The sequence below is a fragment of the Vulpes vulpes genome, chromosome 11 (genome assembly GCF_048418805.1).
Source record: "Vulpes vulpes isolate BD-2025 chromosome 11, VulVul3, whole genome shotgun sequence".
NCBI classification, from domain to species: domain Eukaryota; kingdom Metazoa; phylum Chordata; class Mammalia; order Carnivora; family Canidae; genus Vulpes; species Vulpes vulpes.
The window spans coordinates 43,178,716-43,192,276 of record NC_132790.1 but is presented as its reverse complement, the minus strand read 5'-3'; the positions used below and the strand labels follow the sequence as shown (position 1 = coordinate 43,192,276).

The window sequence follows — 13,561 nt, the reverse complement described above, 5'->3', positions numbered from 1 at the left end:
AATTGTGAAGTGATTTCTTCACATCATTACTTCCTTGCTCGAACCAGCTGGGGCATCCAGCCTACTCCAGACCACCACAGGCTATGGTCAACCCTGTCAGCGATAAAGCCCCTTTTAAAGAGACTGGACTTGGCCTCAGAAGCAGGGGAACTTCCGGGGGTCCTCAGCTAACCCAAACTAAGATGTGGAGCCACTAGGCCTTAGCTCTAAAGGGCATTGCAACATCACCGGGGAGCTGGATGGCTTTGCTGGGAGGATAAAATTAACTGGAAATGACTTTGGGAGTGGAGAAAATCGCAACTTCCGGAACTTCTCTGAGGGCAAGTACTGTATATGTTTGGAAAGGATTAGCTTCCTCAGATGGGGTTTGAGAGGTGGAAGGAGGAGACCTCAGGGGATGTGTGCAAGTAGTCACTGTAATCTCTTCCAAGAAAGATTGTTCCAGTGAGCTGTAGAATAAATCGCTTCTTCTTGTGACCAAGGAGATGGTAAAAACTGCCACCACCAGGCCACCTTCTCTCCTCAGGGCTCAGCCTTGTCTCCAAATAAGAGTTGAACAAGTATTTTTCCAAATATCAGTTGAAGGAGCCCCAATATTATTTATTTTCCCAGAGCACCAGATTACTGGCTGCTCAGCACCCACATGTGTCAACCCTGGTGCTGCCCTTGGAGTGGAGTCAGTAAGCAGGAGGTTCCTAAAACAAATGGGAAAACCATGGGCTGAGGCTCCCCTCAGAGGAGCCAGGAACCACAGTACTAGTCTTCCCAGAGGTAGCAAAGCTCTTTCTTTCCAACCTGCTAGATTCAGCACCCAGATAATAGGACTTACAAGACAGGAATCCTGGCAAAAGGGTTGAAGTATTAAAAATGATTTTGGTAACAAAAACCTGGAAAGACCAAAATTCTCTTCAACTGGTGGCTGGATAAGTAAATTATGGTACCCTCATACCACATAGCCACACAACAGAATGAGGTAGTTCTATAGGTGACAATATGGCACAATCACCAAGACACTACATGGAAAATTGCAAATTGCAGATTAGCATATAAAGTATGATTCCATTTCTGTGGGGTTTTTTTAAAGATTTTATTTACTTATTCATGAGAAACACAGAAAGAGAGGCAGAGACACAGGCAGAGGGAGAGGGAGAAGCAGGCTCCGTGCAGGGACCCCAATGCGGGACTTGATCCCTGGTCTCCAGGCTCACACCCTTGGCCGCAGGCAGTGCTAAACCACTGGGCCCCCGGGGCTGCCCCATTTCCGTGTTTTTTCAACAATGTGCTTTATACATATATGCAAAGAAAATAAGACATTTGGAAACTGGCCATGGAAACTATAAGAGTATAACCTCTGGGTCATGGGCTTGAGGCCATAGGCAGGAGCACGAAGGAATGAGAAGTTCACCCTCTTCCGACCTTGGGAGTGTTTTATTCTGTACCTCATTTACTTTCACAATAAAAAAATTCAGATGCAACGAAACGTCGGGACACCTGCACCCCGATGTTTCTATCAGCAATGGCCACAATAGCCAAACTGTGGAAGGAGCCTCGGTGTCCATCGAAAGATGAATGGATAAAGAAGATGTGGTTTATGTATACAATGGAATATTACTCAGCGATTAGAAACGACAAATACCCACCATTTGCTTCAACGTGGATGGAACTGGAGGGTATTATGCTGAGTGAAATAAGTCAATCGGAGAAGGACAAGCAGTGTATGTTCTCATTCATTTGGGGAATATAAATAATAGTGAAAGGGAATATAAAGGAAGGGAGAAGAAATGTTGGGAAATATCAGGAAGGGAGACAGAACATAAAGACTCCTAACTCGGGGAAACGAACTAGGGGTGGTGGAAGGGGGGAGGAGGGCGGGTGTTGGAGGGGAATGGGTGACGGGCACTGAGGTGGACACTTGACGGGATGAGCACTGGGTGTTTTTCTGTATGTTGGTAAATTGAACACCAATAAAAATTAATTAAAAAAAAAAAAAAAAAAAAAAAAAAAAAAACAAGCTCACATCTTAATTAGAAAAGGTCCAGGCTGTTTGACAACTGAGTGGCCAAATTTCTCTTCTTGTGGGCCTTCTCCCTCTGAAAGCATAGCTCCCTCCATAAAGCGTGCTGTTCGGGTGAGTTCTCCTCCGTGGGGGGCTGGGCGCCCTGAGGAGGTAGCATAGTGCCTGTGGCCTGAGTTGGAGGGAAGAGAATCACTGCTCAACCTCTGGCTTGTCAAGTCCACTTTCAGGTGTCAGAACTGAGGACTTGGGGCATATTTGGGTGTGTGCACACCCCACCTCCTCCCTCTGTATATCCACTGAGCCTGTGTGTGTCTGCCCGGGCACAAGAGTTTGCCTCTTCTGCTCTGTGAAGCAGAAGCCTAAACTTCCCTGTGCAAGATAATGGGATAAAAAGTCCAGAAGCTTGACACTGAGGCTTCTTGATAGAAGCTCTTATGTTTCTTAGCCTCACTTGAGGCCTGGATGGTCATGCAACACACTTTTAGCCAATGGGATATATGCATGTGTCATTCAGTGGTACTTGTCTGGACTCAGCTGGCAGAGACCCTTGTAGTTTTTTGCTCTTCCCCTTATTCATGCCTGAAATGGAGATCTGATGATGAGCTTCAGCAGCCATCTTGAGAGAAGGGGGAAGAGGGTCATACCCTATGGATGGTTAAGTGGAAAGCCAAAGGAATCTGGGCCACTGAAGATTGTCAACCTCTGACTTTCTTTTGCATAAGCCAAAAAAATACATTTGAGCCAGTGTTTTCCAGGCTTCTGTTAACCAGCAGTTGAATACAATCCTTTTTTTTTTTTTTTTTTTTAATTTTATTTATTTATGATAGTCACACAGAGAGAGAGAGAGAGAGAGAGGCAGAGACACAGGCAGAGGGAGAAGCAGGCTCCATGCACCGGGAGCCCGACGTGGGATTCGATCCCGGGTCTCCAGGATCGCGCCCTGGGCCAAAGGCAGGCGCCAAACCGCTGCGCCACCCAGGGATCCCAGTTGAATACAATCCTAATTGAACAGGCTGTTCAGAAGGAGGAGGAGGAAGAAGCAGAGGAAGAACTGAGTCATCCTCAGGCTGGCTAAGCAGCCCTAGAGCAAGCAGAGTTACCTGGCTTTAGAGCTGATGCTGGGCCACCCAGTAAGTCAATGACAAGGGAAGGATTAGATTCAAAATCACTGGTGTCTCTCTAGGCTCAGCCTGATGGATGAAAAACTAAAATGAGGTTATTCATAGGGAGTGCCTTGTCATTCTAATGGCTCTGCAGGAAAGATGGACATCTGAGTCTCCACCGCACCACTCTGCTCTGAGCTCCCAGCGTATGTGTGCACACGCGCGCAAGTATAAACACACATGCAAATGCATGCTGAGTGTAAGAGTTCCTTATCACACGAGTTGTCTGGCAGAGCCACCCAAAGAGGCGAGCATATCAGAAGGAGGGAAATATTTGTTGACTTCCCACAGCACTTATTACATATGCTGCATATTTTAGCATTGAGTTATATATATTGACTTGTTTTGCACATTCCTGGACAAGTCTCAGTCTTACCACATAGACAGCCGATAGTCACCCGGAGAGATTAGGTTGTCTAAAACAAATGTTCCCAAATGTCCACCCATGTATCGGCCGGATCAGAATTATTTGGGACATTTGCCAAAGATTTATGTTCCCAGGCCCCAGGCAACTGAATCAGACATTCTGGCGTGGCATTTGTATTTTCCCTAAATTCACCAAATAATTCTTAGAGGGAGTTTCCCTGTGCTTACCCATGCTGACTCTTCTTTCCTCCCAGCAGAAGGGAGAACAAAGAGCTTTCGCAGATAGATGGAGCCATGGGATTTTGGCAAGTGACATGTGTCACTTCTGGGCCAGGACATTTAATTGCCATTACAAGACCCCATAACACTATGGTTCAGGGAAAGCCTCCAGTGAAGTTAGTGAAGCTTCAAGATCCCAGCAGCCTGGTTTAATAGTTGTTCCAAAAGGCCAGTTGTCTTGGAGTCATGTGACCCTCTATGAACCTGAGTGGGTGAAAAATACGCCTCTGATATCTAGGGGTTGTTTGTTGCTAGAGCACAACCTAATCTGGTCTAACTAATACAATGCTGAATGTACATACAAGTCAGGAAATCACTTTCCATGGTACTCAGTACAAAACAAAAGCCATAGTAGCTATTTGAAACTAGAACATAGTCACTATTTGAAACCACAGGAACTATCCAAAGTGGAAAAGACAGGGATAGGTGAAAGTAAGAGAAATCCATCTTTTTAGTGTCTCTGCAGCAAATCACTCCTAAGAACACTTTATGCATTTGTAACAGTGGGACAGAAGCTCCATCTCTTGTGAACCCTAGAAAATGCAACCCTTGCCCAAGAAATAAAAGTGGGTGACTTCAAGGAAGGCATCCACAGAAAGCTTCTGACATAGCTGTAGAGCACTTGTTAGAATGCCTGTGCTCATGGGCTTCATAGTATTTATAGTGTAGCCACAGGCTTGCCCCCCTGTGAGGGACTGAGCAATCACTACCCCTCAAGTTCAACCCCAACCAATATTCTAATACTTTGACTCAAACTGAGGAAATATCTATTTTATGCTGTAAGGAAATCCAGTTGGGCTGGAAAGTTTCCGTATTAGAAACTGCTTTAAAGACAGAATGAGGATGTAGAACATTTACATTGCCAAAGCCAAGAGCAATACCATGAAAGGAGATGCCTCCTGAGAGCAGGTGAGACTGACCATTGTTAGAAGAAATCTTCTCGTGAGAATCATCTAACCAGTGCAGAGATGGGTTTCGGGGTCAGATTCTAAGGAGTTGGTGGCCCACAGTGGGTGTGCACCTCACCAGCACTGCTGTCCCCCACAACCTGAATCTTTCAGTCAGATCTTTTCCCCATCCATTCAACCACTGAGCAATTATTAAACCTCTACACTATATGGGACCTTAAACTAGAAAATGGGGCCGAGACGTATGAATGTCAATCCCTGCACTCAGGAGATTTACCATCTGGCTGGGAAGACAAAACAATCACATTGGAGAGTAAATAGCAGACCAAGTTTTCTATATTGTGACAACTGCACCATATAGATCCTGCAGGTCTGAGTGTATAGAGGCGAGATGGTGTGAAGGCAAGCAGCAGCAGAGGCTATGGTCAGAGCAAATGTGTGAGACCATCATGGTCACAAGAAGGACAAGCCACATTGTTGCCTGAGCTTGAGAAGGGACGTTGAGAAAATAGGATTAGATTGGGGCAAGGGCTACTTGGAAAAAAGAGGGCGGAGACGGTGATTACCTGTTGTACTTGGGCATAGCCATGCCCTCCCTAATTAGATTGATATATTTTAAGCCATCCAAGCAATGCATCCCTTTACACAGCCTCTTGCCCTGATTCCCCTGGCACCACTCAGGTCTTGAGTTCTTCCTTCTCCCACTTCATGTCTACAAAAGCCCATAAGAACCCACACAGGGGGGTTAAAAACAAATTTACGCAGTAAATAGAAAAGAGAATGAACTTGAATCCCAGCTTCCTTACTTGATGCTGTGAGATCTTGGAGAAGTAACGTCTCTGAACTCAGTTTCCTTGGCTAAAAACTGGTGACCATGACAGGACCATCATGAGGAGTAAATAAGACGGTGGGAAGCCCCATGAACAGCATCTGGGAGAATGAGTGCTCAGTCAGTGGGACTTATGGCAAAGCTCTAATTAGAAAGATGGAAATGTGACCATTTGTGGTCTCTTTCCCACAGAGCTCCTGCTGTCCAGAGACCCCTCGTGATAGGAAAGCTATCATGATGACTAACATTTCTGGCATGCTAACCCAGAGCCAGGCACTGCATCTGGGCACATTTACAGATCCTGTGTCATCTGAGCCGCCTGATCCCCTCAAAGGGCGGGCTGATAAGGACTTCCAAAGATAATTCCCAGTCCTAATCTCCTTATTTGGAAAAAGGGTCTGCAGATGTTATTAAGTTAGGGATTTTGAGAAGAGGAAAAAGATCAGACACACATAGAAAAGGTGATAGGAAAATACAGGCAGACACCAGAGCAATGCCACCAGAACCAAGGATTGCCAGCAGCTTCTACCAGAAGCTGGAAGAGTCAGTAAACAGATTCCCCCTTAAAGCCTCCAAGAGGGAATGTGGCCCTGCCAACCTCTTCATTTCAGGCTTCTGCCTCCAGAACTGGAACAGAATAAATTTCTGTTGTTTTAAGCTGCCCAGTTTGTGGTAATTGTTACGGCAGCCCCTGGAAACTCTTAAATCCCCAAAGCAAGTACTATCATTATCCTCATTTTACTCATGAGCTTATTGAGGCAAAAAGAGATTCAATTACTCACCCAGTTGGTAGAACAAGAATTGTAAGCTTGTCAGTTGATGTGAGATGCCCCCCACCTACATTCCCTAGCCAATCCGGCTGCCGTAGCATCTCTGTTAGACCACAGCTGGGCTACACTTGGCTGAGGAAACCCACGTTGGGCTGCTGGCCCCCCTGACCAGGGACAGGACATCTCTCACCCCCTGCCTGGCATGGAAAGCTTTTATGACAATGCCTGGAACAAGAGTGAGGACGCAGGGATACTTAGCTGTTATACTGCCTGTGAGTTCTCTTAAATCCCACTAACTAGGACTTGGGGCTCCACTCTCTAGAGGTGGAAAAAGGAAGAGGGAGACTAAGAGGGTGTTTGTGAAGGTTGAGAAACAGGGAGAACTGAGGTAGGGGAAGGTGGGAGGGACTGCCTGCTGTCTTAAAATATTCACGTTCCCTTCTTTCTTAGTAACAAAATCATATTCCACTTTTACTCAGAAACAAAAACACAAAACTAAAAGACTATATTTCCACCCCCTCCTTTTTGTTGCTTTGATTATCCAGAGAGATATACATAGAATTGGTTGTAGGGGGTTTCCATGAGAGCCCTTTAGAGGCCAAAGGGCTAATGCCGCAGGACTTAGACCTTTCTACCTTCTCTCTTCCTCTTACTTCTTGGCACATAGACATGAGGGCTGAAGTTCTAGCAGCGATACTGTGACCATAAACTTCCTTGAGGAGTGAAGTCACATGCTAAGGATCATAGGTCAAAAATATAGAAGTCCCCCGAAAACCTATCATACTACCTGTCTCACCAGGCTGGGACTGTTCATCTCTGGGATTGCTTTATGAGAGAATACAGAAGCTTGTTTAAGCTGTTCTATTCTGGTCTCCACTTGCCAGACAGCCCAAATCAATCACTATCTAATCTAAGGAATAACAGCAGCCCCGAGATATTCATATGGCATCAGACCCAACACATGATTTCTCTGCTGATCCAACAGAAGTTGGAATTTGAAAGTCACCCTCTAAGATCAAGCCTAAATGAGATGATACCCTTCCCTTTATTTAAAAGCCTACAGAAGACTCTGTCTTCCCCTACCTGCTTCCCTTCAATCGGTTCTTGTTCCAAACAGATATATAGGTCTTTCCCTTATGCCCATCCTAGGGTCCGCTTCAAGGGGATACCCAAAATCCTTTGTCATCAACTGGGCTGACACAGTGATATGGTTAAGTAAACTTCTTAACAGACCTAAAACTTGGGGTTTGAGCAATGGTTGGCCTCACTCATGTCCAAGGGTGGTTCTAGTTAGCACATGTGAAAACTCTGCATTTCACTGGGAAGAAAAATCCTGCATGTGTTTTGGTTGCCTAATGAGGTCTTTGATGAGAATTGTAGCTTTAAATAAGGTGACCCCAGCACTCTGGTTCCATTAAAGACTAGGCTTTACCACCGAAGCACAGGCACACCTTAATTAAGCACTTTATGAGCCAGAACAGGATAGGCATGAATGGATCAAATGCTGACAGCATCCCCAGGCAAATCAAAGGAGCTCAGTGTCCCCAGTAGGCCCAGTAGGGAACGGGGGAATATATTCATCTGGGTAAAATATTTCTAAATAGGATATAATGCCTAAATTTCATGCTTTCTAGGAAATGTTAGTGTTTACAGTTTAAATTATATTTCTAAGCTCTGTGATTAAGCAAAGGCACCAAGATGGAAAATTAAATTGTACCATCTGACTGCTATGGAGTCTTGGCAAAATGATCTCAATTTATTTCCTATCTAATCTGTGTGAATCAGGATTTATTAGGCTCTTGGCACTGCCTAATTTTGGTTTCCAAGGTTTTTACATCACAGAAACTTTGGCACTCACCATTCTGTTCCCCTCATTTTTGCCATTCTCATAGTCAAAGATTAGGCAACAGGAAAAACTAAATTGACAAAGTGATTAGTTTTTAATGATCTAAATGAATACATTTGTGCTCAGTCTTCCATGGATTATCGGCACAGTCAAAGCTCAGGGTAGAGGGCATGATTAAATATACTCTGGGCCTCCATCTCTGCCAACACAGTGATTATCTTTCAGCTGCTGAGGCGACCAGTGTACCTCAAATACCCACACAGTAATGTAGAGAGAAGAAAATGCTGCGTCTAAGGCTTAAGGAAGATGCCAAGCTCCATGAACAGTGAGGAAGGAAATAGATCAGAATAAGCCAGAGTTGTGGGAAAATGCTTTTTGCATGAAGAATTGGAGATAATTCTTAAAGAACAGGAGAAAAATGGACAGGCAAAGAAAAATATAGAATACTTCAAAATTTGTCATATATCTCCACTCTCAGATCTTCTCCAAGTTGGATTCCTAGACTGAACATTTACAAATCATCTCTCTCATACCATTGTAAAAATCTTTCTAGAACTGGAGAATCAGGTAAGTTTTTCATTCAGTTTCAAAAATTATTTTTGAATTCTTGGAATGATGCTTCTCAAGTGACTTTAGGGATTATAGTTCAACTCCCTTGTAATACAAATTAAGGAAATTGATGTTCAGAGACGTTGCATGAGATGTTCAAGGTTTCATAGCAAGTTGAGGGCAGAGCAAGGACTGAAATCAGGTCTCCTGAGTCCTATTTCAGGCTCTTCCCACTCATAGTGAGATACTAGGTACCTGGCTCTCTAAATATCGGGCAGTTGTTTGGGTCTGAATATCTTCAACAGCAGACTGTCCTCAGAAGTCCCAGAGGCTTAATGAGAGGCATGGTCACATTATCCAAGATGATTCCTTGCTACTGGTGAAAAGGCACAAGATAGACTCACATACTGAACTCCATAAGTCCCACAATTGTGGCATCTTCACCTGTGACACCTGTGGCAGCTGTGACACATGTGAATCACATGTATTCTCATAGAGAATGTGTCACATGTGTCCTGTATTCTTCAAGTAAGAGTCAGCAGCCCACTACAAATGTGCCTTCTTAGGGACTTGCCCTGAACCACCTGCCGCACCAGTAGCACTGCCAGACATGATTGCTAATAAAAGCCAATATGCACTAAATAACCCAGGCTTCCCTTTTAAGAGTCAGGAGGCATCTCTGCACAAACACCATCCCTTTACACACTGGAAGGAAACATTTGGGGACTTGGGCATTATGGGCATGATGTCTAGAACCCCAGCTGTGCCTACAGGGCAAGAGTCCTCTCAGGTGGGACCACAGCATTTATTAAACCACCCTATTCTAAGCTGACACCAAACTGTGTCTTAGTCATGCCTATTCTTTTTTTTCTTTTTCACCATAAATATTTTCAGACACTTTATTGTATGTTCTTCAAAGCACCATCTTCTGGCTGAAACAATTAACAGCCCCTAATTTCTTCCTTCACTCAGCTTTGTGGAAAAAGCATTGTAGCATTTGAGTATTTAAAATACTTTGGGAACCCAGGTAACCAGTCTGGCCACTGACACCAGTGATCATTCCAACGTCTTTCTGGGAAGAGTGACCCATGAGACTAAACCTACCTTTGGTAAGAATTGGGACTTTCTAGAAAGTCCTTTTTACTAGAACCCTTGGCTTCCATCAAAGCTGAGTTTAATTCAGTGGGAAAGCATCGCCTTCATCAAGAAACAGGTTACATGGCAAAAAAAAAAAAAAAAAAAAAACAGGCTCTGTAGCAATGTGACTTTGGTGCTGCCTTTATTCTGTAAACTCCAACAAGTGCTTAATCTCGGGGGTCTTAGTTCCTGGTTTGTAAAGTGGGAATAAGATCATCTGCAAACAATAATGAACTGAAAGTCTCTGGTGGAACTCCTGGGTCGGAATAAATGCTCACAAACAGCTATGCTGACATTTTAGGAGAAAGATAGACTTCTAAGCTTTTTACTCAACCATGTGGAAAGGCAGTCAATATCACATTGTGCTTAAAGACTATTCATTATGCTCAGCATACACATCTTGAACAGTCTTTTGTTCAGTAGCTGCCCACAATGACTATTTTCTATTGAGCCCTTTTTGAGGACAGCAGAACTCAATCTTAGGGAATGATGCTGGCAGTTAGGGTAGCCTCTTAATCCCATTCCATTTGTCACATATGAGATCGAAAGAAGTCCAGAGCTCTCTTCAGAAAGTGCCCCCTGGACATTAAGTTTCCTGGTACAAAGCTTAAGGAAGTGTTTCTTGGCAGCCTGGCTGGCACTATTTTCATCCTTCTATAACCAAACATGACTATGCCACCTTTGTATTGTTAGAAATCTGGAAACTATGTGTCTAAGCCAACTGGGTCTTTGGTCTTCCCCTACGGCAGTGGGACCCTTAAAGACTCATTGGAAGACCCCATGGTATTCCTGAATCTTAGCAACTAACGTTGTTTTTAGAAAATGGAACTTGGATGCTGAATGAACTGGGTTCTGTCTATCAGAAAGAAGCCAGGATATCCAAATATCTGATAGTAGCTGCCAGAACATCTCAAAAGATGTTCTAAGAATCACAAAATTGGAAGTATGCATTACAGCTTCTGGAGCCAGGAGGTGATTTTAGTACGAGCTCCAGGGAACAAATAAGGGATATAAGACACTGGACCCTGAGGGAGAAAGGGAGAGCAAGGGTTGTTTTCTGCAAAAAAAAAAAAAAAAAAAAAAAAAGCAGAGACATACAACAACACTGACACCATCTCACCCAGCTATGCCATGGGCCTGGTGGCTAGAACATTGCCCTCAGATTGAATAAATTGTGGTTGAAACAAACTTCTTACCAGTGAAAAAGCCATTTCTAAGAGTACTTGGGGAAACTGTTGAAATACCGGTCAAATCTATTATAACTATTCCCCCTTTAACCATTGCTAAACCAAAACAAAACATAACTACTTACAGCATGCTTATCTCCAATTATGAAGTTTCATTCCAAAAATAAAACTGAGAAAACAGTGGTTTTTAACAGTAAAGAATTCTTGGAAATTCTCAAATGCTCATCCCAAGAGTTACATTTTTTTTTTTGTTTTTCTGTTTTGTATTTTAAAAAACAAGCTGAGTCCAGAACCCCCCGGAAGTCCCTACTGGTGTTCAGTGAAAATTGTCCTTCTATAGAGTAAGCTATTATTCAAGGCACCTGGTTGTGTATAAAGCACTTTACAGACAAGGCTGTGCATAGATGGCTCAACAAATGCGTAGGGCCAAGAATATCTCTCTTCCACATTACATGCCCACCCTTGTGTGGGCTCTCCAAACAAACACAAACCCCTCCACTTGGTTTAGATCAGGTCACCCCCACTATAGTGACCCAAGGACTATAACCCTCTCCATGTAGAGTCAAAAAGAAACCAAACCCAGGAGTCTGTGGGAACCCCAACTTTACTCACTTGTCTTCGGAAAAACTTCCACCAGTAACAACATTCTTCCCTTGGGGTACATAGTTCCAGTATTCTTCCACAATCCCAATGTGGTATGTTCTGGTAACTGCACCAACCAGCCCAGACAGACCCAGGAATGTGAAGAGAAGGATGCAGTCAGCCTGCTGCTTCCGAGGCATTTGTGGATGTAACTCAAGCAAGCAGCCTGCTCAGGAGGCAACCCTGCCTGTCCCTCCCCCTCACTTGAAGCTAATTATAAATAAGGAATGAACAAGGCCCAGCTCCTCCTCCTTAGGTAGCTTGGGGTTGGGACAGAGGCTGTAACTTGTATAAGCAGAGCACATGCCGAGGGGAGTTGCTATGACAACAAAACTTTTTGCCGGCCATCCAAGAAATGTGCAACTGGCTTATTTATTTACTATGCAGGCCAAACAGACCTGTTTCTGTAAGTTTTGGTGCTCTCCCTGTGACATTAGCCATTTATCTTTGCCAGGAATGGCATTGCAACAAGTTGGGCCAATGGGTTTCCTCCCTTCTTCCTCATTTTTTTCCACACCTATTACAGGAACATATTAAGATCTGAAAACTGGGCTGGCCTGAGTGGGGCTTCAGGAAAGCTCTTGAGCCCTAAAGAAGGCTTCATCTCTGTTGGGAGGGCAGAGGGAGTGATGTAATCACCCTCCACCATCTCTGACTTGTTTTATGAGGCTACATGAAACAATCAATTCACATCATAAAGTTTATAACAACATCATAAAAACTCACTAATTCTCCATTTGGTCATGCACCATGTCCCCCAAATTCTCTCAAATCCTACCAGCAAAAATGAGGGATTCGGTTGCCCAGTTCAGCCAAAATTTTAGAGGTCATCATGCTCTGTGAGCTGTCTTTGTAAGGATGAATGAAAATGACACGGGAGTACCCTTCAGGCGCATGAAGATAAAATTCAACAGCAGGTCTTTGAGTCAAAAAGGCGAAGGGAGTACTCGTTTTTCTGTGTGCTCTAATGTGTGACCTAGAATCTCAGTGTTGACAGAGACCTCATCTAACCCTGGACAAGAGCCAATCTGATCGCCACTGAGAGTTGCTCTTGAGGCAGCAGCTGTAAAGAGAGAGCATCCTGTGTTTGAATCCAGTCCCACCACTTACTAACTTATTACATTGAAGAATCACTTACCATCCCTATGCCCAGATCTGTAAAATGGGGATTGAGGGATTTTTAAGAAGATTTAGAGGATCACACAAGAACAAACCCAGACAATTGTGGGTTTGATGGTGACTTTTTCAATACAACACCAAAGTCACAGTCCATGAAGGAAATAACTGCTAAGCTGGACTCAAAAATGAAAAATGAAAAATGAAAAATTCTTGCTCTATGAAAGATGCTGTCAAGTGAACAAGAACAGGAAGCACAGACTGGAAAATATTTTTGCAAAAGACATAACTGATGAAGGACTGTTATCCAAAATATACAAAAAACTTTTTCTTTTTTTTTAAAAAGATTTTATTTATTTATTCATGAGAGACACAGAGAGAGGCAGAGACATAGGCAGAGGACCTCAGGACTCCAGAGTCACAACCTTTGGCATGAGCCAAAGGCAGATGCTCAACCACTGAGCCACACAGGTACTCCTACAAAGAAATTTTAAAACTCAACAATAAGAAAACGAACAGCCTGATTAAAAAATGAGCAAGAGACCTCAACAGACATCTCATCAAAGAAGAAATACGGATGGAAAATAAGCACATGAAAAGATGCTCCACATCATATGTCATCAGGGAAATGTAAATTAAAACAATGAGATACCACTACACAATGACCAAAGACTGGAATGCTGACCACCAAATGCTGAATGTGAAGCAACAGGAACATTCATTCATTACTGGTAGGGATGCAAAATGATACA

At 43.6% G+C, this 13,561-nt stretch overlaps 1 protein-coding gene across 2 annotated transcripts in view; it reads right to left on the bottom strand.

The window, feature by feature from the left end:
• HEPHL1 (hephaestin like 1) overlaps positions 1 to 11,915 on the bottom strand; it is an 87,242-nt gene extending 75,327 nt beyond the window's left edge. The window contains exon 1 of one of the 2 annotated variants that reach the window (XM_025993237.2): positions 11,664 to 11,915. In XM_025993237.2, the coding sequence (XP_025849022.1) occupies positions 11,664 to 11,833 (170 nt within the window). In that variant the 5' untranslated portion in view covers positions 11,834 to 11,915. The remainder of the gene's footprint in view (positions 1 to 11,663) is intronic. The other variant, XM_072726186.1, reaches the window with a different exon arrangement.
• Between the last annotated feature and the right edge of the window lie 1,646 nt (positions 11,916 to 13,561).